At 32.2% G+C, this 16,137-nt stretch overlaps 1 protein-coding gene across 1 annotated transcript in view; it reads left to right on the top strand.

Annotated features, from left to right (window-relative positions):
* EYS (eyes shut homolog) overlaps positions 1 to 16,137 on the top strand; it is a 1,986,267-nt gene that overhangs the window by 594,475 nt on the left and 1,375,655 nt on the right. Inside the window, 1 exon segment of the mRNA NM_001374351.1 lies at positions 12,712 to 12,825. Within this exon segment, the coding sequence (NP_001361280.1) occupies positions 12,712 to 12,825 (114 nt within the window).

The raw sequence follows: 16,137 nt of genomic DNA, 5'->3' as shown, positions 1-16,137 counted from the left end.
ATCAGTTGCTGTTTTTTATCTGCTACATGCCCAAAGGGTATTATTTTTTCATTGAAATGCAGTTATTTTATTAGAATATATCTGAGTGTTGTCTATATTTTCTTTAATCTTTCCATGTAGTTTGAAACCTTTTTCTTTTTCAGGAAAGTTTTCTTTAATTATAATAATGTTTAATTATATAATGTCATATAATGTTTGTTCATAAAAAACATTAATTTTATAATGTTTGTTCATTTTCTTTCTTTTGCTTCTGTTCCAGGGAGTCTTTTAATTCAAATATTGAATCTTCTTTGCATAGTTTCAATATTTGCCTATTTCTCTCAAATCATTTTTATCTCTTTCTTAATTTCCTTTTTACTTGATTTTTTTCAACTAATTATCTTAAGTAATTATTGTATGTATCCTTTGTCATGTTCTTTTTGGTTTAATATTCATTTCTGAAAGTTTTCACTTTGTGATTCTTTTTTGAATTTGATGACCTCATTACTGAGTATTCTAATTGGTATTTTGTATCTTCATAGCTTAGGTTATTTTCTCAAAATGTTTTAGCTCATTTTGAAATAGTAATACATTGCAGATTGGATCTCACTTTGACAATGTTTTCATTATTTGCTTTTATTATTTTAGAAACTTTCATTCACTTTAAGAATATTTTTCCATTTCTTTTAAATAACTTTGTATTGGAGTTGATTGCTTATTTTCACAAACTATTAGTCTTTATGGATGTTTAGAAAGAGACATAATTCAGGGTAGCTTTCTTCAATTCACAGTGATCTGTCTCTTTTCTCTTGTTTTTTTTTTGTTTGTTTGTTTGTTTGTTTATTGTTCTGGTATATATCCGCTTGCATGCTAAGATATCTTAGGTCTCTGTTTCCTTCTCCTACTATTGTCTAGTCTTCTCTGTCTTTAATGTCTATTTTCCCTATCCTACTCAATTTGTATTAAATTTCTTACAATTTCTCCCCAATATATAGCCCTGTTTGGGAAGACAACTGAGGCAACTCAATATTGTGAGTTTATAGGGATGCACTGTTCTGAAGATATTTTTGTTCATCTCTTTTAATCCCACATTATACGAGCAGATAAAATCCTTCGGAGCTTACTATTTGTCTTAGTCCATTTTGTACTATAACAGAATACTTAAGACTGGGTAATTTATAAAGAAGAGAAATTTATTATCTTATAGTCTGGAGGCTGGAAAGTCAAGATCAAGACACTAGTAGGTTCAGAAGATGAAAGAGCAAAAAGGGATGCAATTCTTCATCAAGCACTTTTATAATGGCATTAATCTATGTAGTAGAGTGAAGACCTCATAACCTAAACATCTCTCAAAATGTTACATCTCCAAACACTGTTGCATTGGAGATTAAGTTTACAACACGTGAATTTTGGAGAGGACACATTCAATCATGCTGCTGTTCTCAAGTTGATTTACTATGCTTTCTAGGGAATACTTCACATCTATTTAAGAATTATCTTGTCTTCAGGCCCATACAATGCCATATTATTTCCCTTGGTTGTCAATTGAACAGATGTGTGTGACACATTGTTCTTGGTTCTTGTGAATAATTTTAGAGTTGCTGTTGTTGGTATATGTGAGTACGTATTCATGGGGATACCATGTCACTAAATTTTGTTGTGCATGCCATTCATGGGTTTTAAATTTTATTATCTAGTTGATCTGCCTGTTATTAGATGGGCATTCAGAGAAATCTAAAAACTATTTCAACACTACTATTATTTTTTCCAGAATTCCATTTGTAATATGGAATAATCCCATTCTGATTGTTTAGATATATGCCAATGTATTTTTAACTTTAAATGCATATTCCAAACAAATTTTCTGATATCAAATAGGCTGAAGTTAAAAACCCTAATGGGTAGTTTATATACTAACAACTTTATTGCTCTCTAGAGTGGATTTAAATTATTTGTATTTTTAAAATAAGCATTTTGTTTTTTTTCTAAATTCTACATTTTTCTACAATTTTTTAAGCTGGTGATAACTACTTCATCCACTTAGCCATAATCCATTCTAAATACATTCCATTTGTTTGGCTTTAGTAAAGACAAATTTTAATTAAAAACTAAAACAACATGCCCAGCAATGATAAATGAATGACCATTTCTTAATGTACACCTTAAGGAAGAGAGCTCTTTAAGATAGTAAGTGTCATATTAACCGTAAACTGTGAAATAAAAAAAGTGACAAATATATGAATAGGTGATTTCTAAATAATGTAACATGCAATTTAATATTATCATCCATTGTATCCTTAATTTATTATTATACTATGCTTTTAGTAAATATTTATTGGGTTATGAATAGTGCCGGGCATAGAGTATTAAATGGTCAATAGTAGGGAAAACGATTCTGTTTACAATTGAGTGGGAGATACAGACCAGTAAACTTAAACATAGATATGAGTGGTATCATGAGATGCAAATAAATAACAGGGAGTATTGAAGACACAAAGGAGAGGGACCTAATCCAGATTTGCCTCCATAGAAAATGAAGATTTCTCAAAATAAGTCTCATCTAGAATGGGATATAGTCAGTAACAGGAATTGGCCAGGATGCTAGTGACCTCTTTATCACCAAGAAAACAGCATTAAAAATCCCTAGCCATGATATAACCTACAGTGTACCCACAAACAAAAAAAAATTAAAATTAAAAAACTCTAGATGTAAGAATGAGAAAAATATTGTAGGAGATTGTGAGAAGGTTGTTATGAGTAGAGTCCAACAGTGAGTGCATGTGAGTGACTGCTAAGTGTGGATGCAAAGAAAGTGACAAGACGTAAGGTAGAGGCCTAACAAGGGTGAAGACGGGTCCAGAACCTTGCAAAACATGCTGAGATATTTGGGCTTTTACCTTAAGAGGATTTGAGACATATGCGAAGGTTTAACACTGCCAAATGTCATGCTCATATTTGTGTTTCAAGAGAGAGAAGTTTTGCTGCTGGATGAAGAATGAATTAGCACATAGATAAGACCCAAAGCAGGAAAGCCACTTAGAACGCTGTTTTTGTAATGGAAGGGAGATTTAATGACAATCAGGATTAGATAGTTGCAGTGGTGAAGGAAGAGTGGATTTATTATACAGTATTTAGGAATTGTTTTAACCTCATATTTTTACTGAAGTAAATGGAGATAAAATTACAGGACGTGTGTATCACTTGGGTTTAATTAGTGAAAGTGAGGTTCTGAAAAGAAACGTCAGTTTTCTGACAGGAGCATCTATATAGACTTGGTGTTATTTACTGAGAAACAGGATTAGAAATCAGAGGTTTGGGAGCAAGATAATGTTTTATATTGGAAAATGATAAATCTGACTATTTTATGGGCTTCCCAAATTACCTTTCAATAGCTGTTCAGATATTTCAGTTGAAGGAGAGACTTTGAAGCATAGAAGAAAAATCTGAGATAAGGATGTAAACTTGGAGTCAGTCATCTAAAAAATAAAAATTAAAACCAGAATAATGTATGAGTTTACTCAGGTATGTATACAAATTGAGAAGAGAAACAGAGCCCATGACCAAAGCTGAGGCATGTCAATAATTAAGATACGAGTAGAAAAACCACAGAAGCTACATCGAGAGACACACAAAGCAAAGGATAAAAAACAGAAGTGTAGCTGAGAGGAGTGCACTTAAGAGACATCAACAATAAACAATGTCTCCTCGAGATTATGTAAGATGGGGACCAAAAGATCACAGTTTGTATTCACCTTTAATGATGTCCTATAACAATGGCAAAAAGCAATTTCTTTAGAGGGAAACACAGAAGTCACTTGTTCAGTGACTGAAATTGAGTTGACTTAAGGAAATGGAGAAAATGAGTATAAGTTAAATCTTTAAAGGAAGTTGGCATCAAAGGAAGGAAGAGAGAAGAAATGAGGATGATGTAAGATGAAAGTTTTCTGTTTTCTTTTAAGGTAGAAAAGGCTAGAATAATTTTAAACGCTGATCAAAGAAGACAGTAAAAGCAGAAGTTTGAAGATGCAAGAGATGAGGAAGGAGATACTGAATCCCCCAAAACTTCAAGCTTGAGTAACAACCACATGTGTAGGAGTAATTTCACATTTATTTTCAGAAAGAAAAAGAAAGTACCAAAAATGTAGGAGAAATTGTATGTAAACATGAAGATTACGAGTCCTAAATTTGATGGAGTGCTTCTCTTCTGCCTTCTATTGTCTCTGTGAGGTAAAAATTTAAATCATCTCTTGAAAGGATGATGTATTTTAGCAAGATTAGATATTAGAGGAGTGCAGAGAAATTTAAAAGTGTACTAAGGTATCTAAGAAGGGTTTATACATAGCATAAGAATTTAACAGATACTGCAGAGCATGGCTTATGAGTAGAGTTGAGCATAAGCAAACAATTATTGCATGAATTCAAAGAAATGCTTGCCAACAATTTTTTTTTTTAACATCAGAGCACAAGTAAAAATTGGTAACATTTTCTGACATCTGTTACATACTTACAAGGCTTCTTGAAGCCAGAGGTAGCTGGCCTATGATACCTAGAAACTGGTATTGGCCAGTTTCTATGTCCTGGGCTAGGGCTAAGGGGATTAATATCTAGTCCCACCTGGAACTCACATGTTGGTACATAGACACACAGGTGAGAAGCTATGACTACTCTCTGCTCTCCTGATATCACTAAAAAAATTCAAAGGAGTGAAAATATTTCCAAAAGAGTGGCCTCATGGAATAGAAGAAAAAATAGTGCAAAGGCTTGAAGGTCAAAGTAAAAGTGTAATGGGAGAAATTGAGAATGGGCAACAAGGATAGGTGATGGAGGTCACACTTGATTAACTGAATAATAATATGTCAGCAGAATGTTTGTATTCATTATTTGAGAGAACAGTGAGGGCAATATCCTTGGATTAGCCATGGGAGGGTGTGACTGATGTGAAACGGATTTCCTTAACATTCGACTCCATTGGAAAGTAGAATGTTGAGAAAATGAGAAATGCATTGATTTCGTGGGCACTCTAAATGCATGTTGGCATTAGCCAAGATGACAGAAATAGGTTTGAAAAATCTCTCAGGCAATAACATCTTTAGTATGAGGAAAAGTTTCTAAGAGAAGGAGAAATGCAACAAGGGTATAGAAGATAACATCAAAAATTGTCATTAGACTTTGCAATACAATGATTTTTATATGAATAGGAATTAATGTCCAGGAAGTAGCAGTGTGACCTGAGGATATTAACCCTACCTTCACACTATTAACCTGCTAGCATGTGATAGAATTAATATCTGCCTCTTTAAGAAGCATATCCCTTACTGAAACTGTAATTAAATTATTAGTTGACTCTATGCTTATTATATAACATGTAAATAACAGAAGATATTAAAATTATTAAAAACAAGAAAACATTTTTTAAAAACATGGCAAGTTTGGTAGGAGGGTCTTCTCACTGCCATGGTACTTTTGCGTTATCCTGTCCATGAGTGGACAACTCTATGCAATGGGAGACATTACTTGCAAATATTAGGAAAGCCCAAATGCTTCTATTTTTTAGGTGTCTCTTTACTCCTCCTAGTAGTTAATTATGTTTTCTAGTTAATAATTGTGTATAAAAATTTTTCCCGTTCAAATTACTAATGTAATTCCTGTCTCCTCTCTGGACCCCCAACTGATACACCCATTGATTTCTGGCTTTGACAATATTTTATACATTCTGCAGCACACTTATTGTATTTGTTCACATCATATCTAAAACCAGAGAGCCAATAATTAATGGTGTGTTTGTCAATTTTGTGATGAATTGAGCAATCTGTGGCATCTTAGATTTCATTAAATTTTTTTATCCTTTACTGTTTGTGTTAGACTCCAATTTTTAGAGACTAAGGAAGAATAATCATTTAATTATGTCCAGCTATGCAGAAAGAATATCCTGTTCTTGGGTGTAGACATATGTATTTTAAGCCTGATTTTAAAAATGACCTGCTGCAGGACTTTGGGTTAGTTTGGAAACGGAAATTTCTAATTGAATTCTCCACATACATGTCTCTTTGTCCCTTTGGGGATGTAATTAACTTTCTCTCTTTCTCACTCTCTAGTTCTCTTCTTTTCTTTAGTTTGATCCAACAGACACAGATTATTAAGATTAGTAGATATCTTAATTCTTGAAAGTATATTGCCATTTTCCTCCTAACAAGGCCATTTTCCTAAGCTGATTAGAAGTAGAATTAGTAAAAGACCATGACCTTTCTCTCCTCCGTCTTTTCAGGAATAATAATTCTATGTGCTAAATATTACATATCACATTTAAATGACCAGTACCATTTGATATTGTTAAGCAGATATTTTATAGCCCATTTCCCAATTATTACATGCACAGTATACCATTAGTATCTTCACAATGCAATATGTAACCATTTGTGAATTAATTACTTTCACTGCAGTGAGATTAGTGCATGATTAGCAAATGTCTACTAAGAAAGGAACTGATTTGAAAGCATAAAATCTAACCAATTTAGATAGCTTCCCTAATGAATTCAAGTTTGAATCAATTTGTATTCAGTCTTTTGAATGTGTTGTAATTTTGACCAAAAACTGAGACAAGATTATTTCTATAAATCTAATATCTTCTTTCTGAAGCACTCTGTGATACAAAGTCTACTGTACCATGAAACAGGTCTGTTGTACTTTTTCTTTCAACTCTCATGACATGCCTAATAAACTCCTGCTTCATTATACAAAAAGGTATTCATTTATGAGACTGAGCATTATAGGAAAATGGGTTTCCATATTGTTATTTCACCTGATAGACTATTAGGAAACCTGCAAGTGTATAATTGCCAAGAGTAATCTTGTTATTACCAATTGTACATGACCTGGAAATAGGTTCAAAATTGCTAAACGCACAATCAAAGATAATTTTTACATGACTCACAGCTTTAAGAAATTTATGTAATTTCACTGGCTTCATCTTATCAATTCTAGTAACAATATACATGTTTGGGCAGTGACAAGTGGTAATGTTTAATAAACTGAGATTATTTTATTAACCATTTACTGATATGAGGAATCTCTGTGGGATCCAGAATGAAAAGGCTTGGCCAGGCTCAGATACTGTGGCTCTGAAAATGCCATGCCCATCAACAAGCAATGATGTCCCTAGCCTCTTTATTTTTATGGTTGTCATTGAACTAATTAAACTGAGATGTTTGAACAAAAACTAAAGGCAGTTAATATGCTTATTTTGCAGGAGGGCCATTCAAGTGTAGATATCTGTAAATAATGTAGAGAGCCAATGAAATTTACACTTATTGGATAGGTTCTAATAGCAAGGACCATAGGAAAAAAATAAGGTAGTAAGTGTGGGGATTGAAAACAAATACATGTGACGCATTCTTCTGTGTATTGACAAACATATTACTTTACAAGGCCAACTGCCAGTTACAAAAGTTTCCTAGGCATGTGTGGCACAAAAGTTTCCTAGGCATGTGTGGCAATAGTGTGAAGAAGAATTACTATAAATCTGATCTTGTGTATTCCCATTTAAAAGATGTTGCTTTCTGGCCGGGTGCGGTGGCTCACACCTGTAATCCCAGCACTTTGGGAGGCCGAGGCGGGCGGATCACAGGTCAAGAATTGAGACCATCCTGGCTAATGCGGTGAAACCCCGTCTCTACTAGAAAAAAAAAAAAAATAGCCAGGCGTGGTGGTGGGCGCCTGTAGTCCCAGCTACTCTGGAGGCTGAGGCAGGAGAATGGCGTGAACCCGGAAGGCGGAGCTTGCAGTGAGCAGAGATCGCGCCACTGCACTCCAGCCTGGGGGACAGAGGGAGACTCCGTCTCAAAAAAAAAAAAAAAAAAAGTTGTTGCTTTCCCAGACAAATCACTTTTAAGTAAATCCTTTGATTTGTTTTTCAACACTGAAAAAAATTTAGTTGGCCTAAAGCCATTAGCAGATTATCATCTGGGAAGTAAGTATTTCTAGTAAACAAACTGTATCACAGTTGTGAGAAAATTTTCAAGTTATAAGACAGGTCCTGTGATGATTTTATTATGTCACCCCAAATTTTAATACATGCCTATTAATTGACACTTGCTCTATAAACTCATGTTCCCCATCATGTTATTAGACACCTGAAGGCTCAGCACACCTAGATTCTTAGTCAAAAAGAAAGAGGCCCAGGGGTTTCCTGGTGGCTTACTCACACAAAGAATCAGATCTCAAGTCAGCTTGCCACTTCCATTCCTAGTGTCTGGGTTTGCAGTGAGCTCTAGAGGTGAACATTAAAATTAAGGATCAGCCTTTCTGTGAAACTCACCTTCCAGGGCCATCCGGACTATTCAGCAACTTTATCTAAGATCTTAGATACTCACTTCCCAGCTTTCAGTCCAAGGTTTGCATATACAATTTTTCCAATTTATCTCCAGAGATCTATAACTGTTCTAGATTCTACCTGAGGAGGGAATAGAGGGAAAGTCCACTTCTGGTATTACAGAAACACACTTAGACCTATTGGGTCTGTGAGTGTTTGAACCAAGAAAGTGCATTCTTTTTCTCTGCCTGAGTTTGAACCATAATATAAATCATATTCTTCCATCCAACAAAGTATTGGTATTAGTATATTGCTATTAGTATATAGCTATATAGTATATAACTTTTATAATATATATATAGTATATAGCAGACTATATTAGTATATAGTATATAGTATACTATATGATATATTACATATACTATATATCATATACAATATATATCATATAGTATATAATGTATACTACATATAACATATACTATATACACTATATACATCATATAGTATATGATGTATCGTATACTATATATATCATACAGTATATGGTATATAGTATATATGATATATCATATACTATATATCATATAGTATATGGTATATAGTATATATGATATTTTGTATACTATATGATATATAGCAAATTCAGGACTTAGGACAATCCACAAAAAAAGAGAAGAATAGTATACTGTATATCATATATCATATATGAGAAGAGAAGAATAATATACTATATATCATATATATCATATATGGTATATGATATATAGTATACTATATATGATATATATACTATATATACTATCATATATAGTATACTATATATGATATATACACTATATATGACATATATACTACATATGATATATACAATATATAGTATATATATAATGTATATACTATATCATATATAGTATACTATATATAGTATATATACACTATAGTATAGTATATATAGTATAGTATTTATAATATGTATATATACTATATATAGTATATAGTATATATAGTGTATATATAGTATATATAGTATATATAGTATAGTATAGTATATATAGTATATATAGTGTATATATATACTATATATATACTATATCATATATAGTATACAACATATATACTATATATACTATATATAGTGCATATATACTATATATAGTGCATATATACTATATATACTATATATAGTGCATATATACTATATATACTATATATAGTGCATATATACTATATATACTATATATAGTGCATATATACTATATATACACTATATATAGTGCATATATACTATATATATACTATATATAGTGCATATATACTATATATACTATATATAGTGCATATATACTATATATATACTATATATAGTGCATATATACTATATATATACTATATATAGTGCATATATACTATATATATACTATATATAGTGCATATATACTATATATACTATATATAGTGCATATATACTATATATATACTATATATAGTGCATATATACTATATATATACTATATATAGTGCATATATACTATATATATACTATATATAGTGCATATATACTATATATATACTATATATAGTGCATATATACTATATATATACTATATATAGTGCATATATACTATATATATACTATATATAGTGCATATATACTATATATATACTATATATAGTGCATATATACTATATATATACTATATATAGTGCATATATACTATATATATACTATATATAGTGCATATATACTATATATATACTATATATAGTGCATATATACTATATATATACTATATATAGTATACAGCATGTATACTATATGTATATAGTATATATAGTATATAGTATAGTATATAGTATATAGTATAGTCTATAGTATATACTATATACTATATATACTATAGGAGAAAAAAAAGCCTTCCTTGTAGGTGTCTTGTCAAACCCTCCTGATGTCTAAGATCATAAATTCTCTATCCTCATTAGTTAGGATTGCTGTAATAGATTAGCTTGGGAAATACGGATGAGGGGTGGAAAGAAATTGAAGGCTGAAATTGTTAGGTATTTCATCAATTTGTCTTTTAGAAATACAAGCTCGTGACAGTGTGACATTCAGGTTGATAAGGGGAAGCTGGGATCAGAAGACATAGAGACATATTTAAGAATAGTAATTTAGAGAGGGACAGGGTGATTGATTCCACTGTGTGCAGGAATGTGAGCCATGTTTCTCTGACTTCACCAGAAATTTAGAAGAGTATCACATTAATATTATAAATTAATATTTCATTATTTATTTCCTCCTTCCACTCTTAGGGAACTTGAGGACTGTAGGAATCTTCACAAAGCGTATTTGTCACAAGACAAACAGGTTTCCCTCAGTGTGACTAAACTTAAACAGGTTTCTTCCTGAGCTGCTTCTCTTGTTACCTCTTTACAGGATCTAAATGATCTAACCAAAGAAGTCCCTCCCCTTCATTTTCTTAGAGAATTTACTTCAGAACCCAATAATTATAAATTCTTTCTTTGCCTCTTTGGGATATAAATATCTTTAAAAGCCTCTTGTTCATTTAAGAACCCAAGACTGTCTTTCTCAAGGACCTGGGAGCCATCCCTTTGAAGTGTAAGGAAGATAGCATCTGTATCTCCCAGTCTCTGTAGGAGGGTAGGAGACTAACTTTGGTATGCACCTTGATCCAAGTTGTAATACTACCTCCTAACTTGAAGATTGAAAAATAAATCTAATTTTCTTTTTGTTAAGGCTAAATAGCAAATGCATATGACCTATGGGCTCTCTCACTCCAGCTCTTAAAAACTCTCTCACCCATTGTTACAATGGAGTCAAGCTCAGACTGATTTTTGGCTTCTCTCCTTTATTGCAATAGCCTTCAATAAAATCTTTCTTGATTGTTTAACTTTTTTTCTGGTTAAACTTTTGCTTCGACAATAGGGTTCCCAATTTCCACAAAATTAAATTATCTCATTAAAAAAACTAATATATTTAAGGTTTAGAAAGTTTTCATTCACTCACATAATTCTTTTTAATATTCACTTTTTTTCTCAGCTTACCCTGATGTTCTAGTGTCAGGTATTCACTAAATATTTCATTTTGTCAGTGATAATAGTGATATTTTCTATTTAGTCTGGTACATTGATTCCTATTAGATTAATTTGATGTAGGTTTTCTTCTTTCTAAATTCATGTTACTGTTTTAGTGAATTTTTTTAAAAAAAGAAGGAATGTTTTCATTCAAATAATTTGCTAATAATTTGCATTGTGTCAATGTCAATTTTCTATTATTGTTATAAATTGGTAAGAAAATTAGCTGTCATAAGTGATAAAAATCAATTCAGTGTCAGTTGAGGCTATGATTTTCAACTGTTGGGAAATTAACAAGCAATCTAAGTGGTATAATAAGAAAGGTCAGCTTTAGCAACACAAGTTCTAGGTGGAGGATGAATGAAAATATGAATTGGACAACAGTTTAAAGAAAATGCTAAGACTATATAGTTATTCTACATTTATTTCTTTACTTTCCATATAGGCTTACGTTGAAAAATTACTAGAAAAAAAAGTAATTCATCACACTGGCCCCATAATATTATATCTACAAAGATCATGAGTAGACTGAAATGCATCTACCTATTACCCATGGGTTTATTAGTAAAAAGCACTCAATAACTGTGCCTTATAAAGAACATTTAGGGCCAGGCTCAGTGACCCATGTCTGTAATTCCTGCGCTTTGGGAGGCCAAAGTGGGTGGATCTCCTGAAGTCAGGATTTTGAGACCAGCCTGACCAATATGGTGAAGCCCTGTCTGTACTAAAAATACAAAAATTAGCCTGGCATGGTGGTGTGTGCCTGTAATTCCAGCTACTCAGGAGGCTGAGACAGAATAATTTCTTGAACCCGGGAGGCAGAGGTTGCAGTGATCCGAGATCGCACCACTGCACTACAGCCTGGGAGACAGAGCGAGATTCCCTCTCCAAAACAAACAAACAAACAAATAACATTCAGCCCTCAGGGACATACACCAGGATGTTATTGATTCACCAATATTTTCTTTTCATTCCTTTTTTATTTCCTTTCACCTAACATTTGATCTGCATTTCAATAACCTGAAATATCTGCACCATCTCTAGACTCTCCAGCAAAAGATAAATTAGTTCACATCTAAAGAGACTTTGCATGCCTACAAACTCAGAAGAGATTAGTGCCCTTTTAGTAATTCTAAGAGAAGTTACTACAGTTTGTAGCAAGGTGAAATAAATGGGTTCTGATAGTAATATATGTGGCATTCTTATCTAATAAATTTAGTTTCAGATGTCATCCTAAGTGGATTAAAGGCTTGTGCAAATTTAAGAATTACAACTTGATACATGCCTGTCTTGTTAACACTTAACATTTTTTTTTTTACTATTTTCCAAAGGTACGCAACGTGAAATTGATATAGATGAGTGTGCTTCACATCCCTGCAAAAATGGAGCCACCTGCATTGACCAGCCTGGTAATTACTTCTGCCAGTGTGTGCCTCCATTTAAAGGTAAGGAACACCAAGGGAGAAGGAAAAGCAAACATAATTAACTTTAAAAAGCACTTCTGTCTCTTGTCTGAACTCATTTCAGTCTTCCAACAACATTATTAGTCCTTCATTTTCTTAAAGTCAGCTTCTAAAGTGACCAACCAATTATTCCTTAGGCAGAAACTAGAGTGAAATTAGTTTTGTTTACATACACACTAAAATAGTTGAGTTTCTTATTTTTCTATTTGAAAGGTCACCAGTGAAACCAAAAGATACAATAAAAAAGTAAGTAAGGAATATATTACCAGCCTAACATGTTATATTTGAAATATTCTTCTGTATTATTTAATTTCTTATGAAATTGCCAAGTTTTTTTTCTTTCTAAACTAATAAACTGTTTAATTTTTCAGTGTTCAACTTGGATGGTAATTCTTCAACTTCAGTTCAGGAATTGTATTTTTTCTCCATAAACTAAACAAATCCTTGCTTTGCCTTATAAATATGTTAATATATTATTGCAACTAGTATATAGATACTAATTCATTGAATACTTCCTTGAACTTTAGTATCTCTTTCTAAGCTAAGAAATTTGAAACTGTTCAACTAAATAAAATTAATTTAGATTTTTTAAATGTTATACCTATTTACCTTAAAAAAGTATCTTATAATTACTTATGAAAAATGTAAGATTGTATGCCCCACTTCAAATATTTTACATCCATTTAAACACATTGTTATAACTTTCTTACTGTTAAATGACAATAGGAATATATCTAGCTCATTTAGTTGAATGTAATTTAAATGAGAAATGTTATTTAAATACCACAATGTCTGCCAAAAATTAATAATAACTGTTTAATTATAATTTCCAACAATGTTCGAACATATATGTAATATTTACATAATTGACTGTTTTATCATGCTTGGGTAGGTGGGATATCAATTCATACTTATTTAATTATACATCTTTAAAGATACAGAGGGAATGGCCTAAGTAATCTCAGTAAAAATATTAGACTTCATTTTTTATTTTTTGAGAGAGGATCTCACTCTGTCAACAAGGTTGGGTTGCAGTGGTGCTATCGTAGCTCACTGCAGCCTCTGCGTCCTGGGCTTAAGTGATCCTCCCCTTAGTCCCCTGAGTAGATAGGACTACAGGTGCATGCCAGCATATCAGGGTAGTTTTTGTATTTTTGTAGAGACAGGGTTTCACCATGTTGCCCAGGCTGGTAGACTTCATTTAAAAAATAGCTGTTTTTCTAATGCCCAGATTTTGGTTTTTCATACATTCTTCAATTAAAAAAATCAAATCTCCTTAGAGATCTAGCTAATTTTAGGACTAAAGCATGGAATATAGCATGAATAATATTGTAATGCCAGAAAATGTGGAAGTACTTAAACACAAAAGTATGAGATTAAGTGAAAGTGAGCCAATGGAAGGAGCTCCCAATAATCAAAGCTAGAATGATTTGAGCACCAAAATAAAGGAGTATTGGCTGGTACCCAAAATATAAATATGTAACAGTCCATACTAATGGAAATGTATGATTGAATAAATAAATGAGAAGTAATAGAGACATCTTTTTGTACAATAATCCCAAATAATTTATGTAGGTACTTTGAACTTAACGAAGTGAAACAAAACTCCCCATCCCTTAAATTTGGACAGCAGATAGTGACTGGCTTTCAAAGAGTATGGCATGTAAAAAGGGGGTCATGGAGGGAAGAGTAGCTTTACAGTGGAGAAATCTGACAATTGCTACCTCAGCTACAGGATCAAGGTTAACATCAACATACATAGCCGTGTTAATAACCTAAACTTTTGATATGAAGTGATGAGAATGGCACTTTTTGTCTCTTATCTTCCTTTCAAAAGTACACTTTCCGAGTCTAGTCATCAAAAAATTATCAGACAAATCCCAATTGACAGACATTCTAAAAAATACTTGACTAGAATTTCTCAAATCTGTTAAGGTCATCAAAAGCAAGAAAAGCCTGAGAAACTTTCAAAGCCAAGAGAAGCCCAAGGAAATACTACTTCTAAAAGTAATATGGTATCTTGGAAGAGATCTTGGAACAGAAAAAAAGACATTAGCTTAAAACTAAGGAAATACAAATAAAGTACAGACATTACTTAATAACATCAATATTGGTTCATGTGTTGTGACAAATGTACCATAGTAGCATAGGATATTAATACAGGGGAAACTTGTTATGGAGTATACAGGACCTCTCTGTACTATCCTTGCAACTATTCTGTAAATCTAAAACTACTCTAAAATAAAAGTTTAATTTACAAATAAACAATTGCAAATAATTTCTGATTCAAAATATTTTACATTAGGCTGGACATAGTGGCTCACACCTGTAGCCCCTGCACATTGAGAGGTTGAGGCAAAAGGATTGCTTGAAGCCAGAAGTTCTAGACCAGCCTGGCCAACATAGCAAATCCCTGTCTCTAAAAAATAAAAAGGAAAAATGAGCCAGTTGTGGTGGGATGCTTGTGGTCCCAGCTACTCAGGAGGCTGACTCAGGAGGATTGGTTGACCCCATAAGGTTGAGGCTTCTGTGAATTATTATTGTGCCACTGCAGCCCAGCCTGGGCGACAAAGTGAAATCCCATCTATACAATAAACAAATAAAAAACAGTAACAACAGAAAACCTAAAACCAAAACCAAACCAAAATATTTTCCATTAAAACAAAACAGAATTTGTAAAGCATGAATAGAAATGTTAGGTAATCATAAATATTTTAACCTTCATATACTAAATGCTAAATATTTTAATCTATGAATTATAATGAAAAGGATTCTTCAGTTAATGGTAGTGCCTTAGCTTTATATGGTACATTAACATGTTCAATGGAACTGTACATACATAAAAAAGCAAAAACAAGGTTAAATTATTTTAAAATGCATGTACCTAATAATGTATAATATTTTTCTGGTAATCACATCACATAAATTTATACTGTAGACACCCTATCTTAGACATAAATACTTTCTAATTCAGTTTATATTCTTATACATCTTTCAGCTGGAAACATGTCTCGTATATCAGAAGATGGCTACGTGTTTATCTTTTTCTTTTGCTCCTAGGCACAGGCTTAATTATCTTGTATATAGATGAGACCATGTGAATGAATTCTGACCAACAGAAAATCAATAGTAGTTTTTATCTTGCAATGTGGTTCATAAAAATATCTCACAGTTTTTAACTTTTTCATTTCTTCTACATTCTTCTTGGAGTTGCCTGAAAAACTAGAGAAAAGCCAGAAGATGGAAGAGCATAGGTCCCTAATTCTTACATAAAAAGATGTTCACGGACCAGGA

The sequence above is a fragment of the Pongo abelii genome, chromosome 5 (assembly GCF_028885655.2).
Source record: "Pongo abelii isolate AG06213 chromosome 5, NHGRI_mPonAbe1-v2.0_pri, whole genome shotgun sequence".
NCBI lineage: Eukaryota > Metazoa > Chordata > Mammalia > Primates > Hominidae > Pongo > Pongo abelii.
This window is presented reverse-complemented; position numbering and strand designations above follow the sequence as displayed.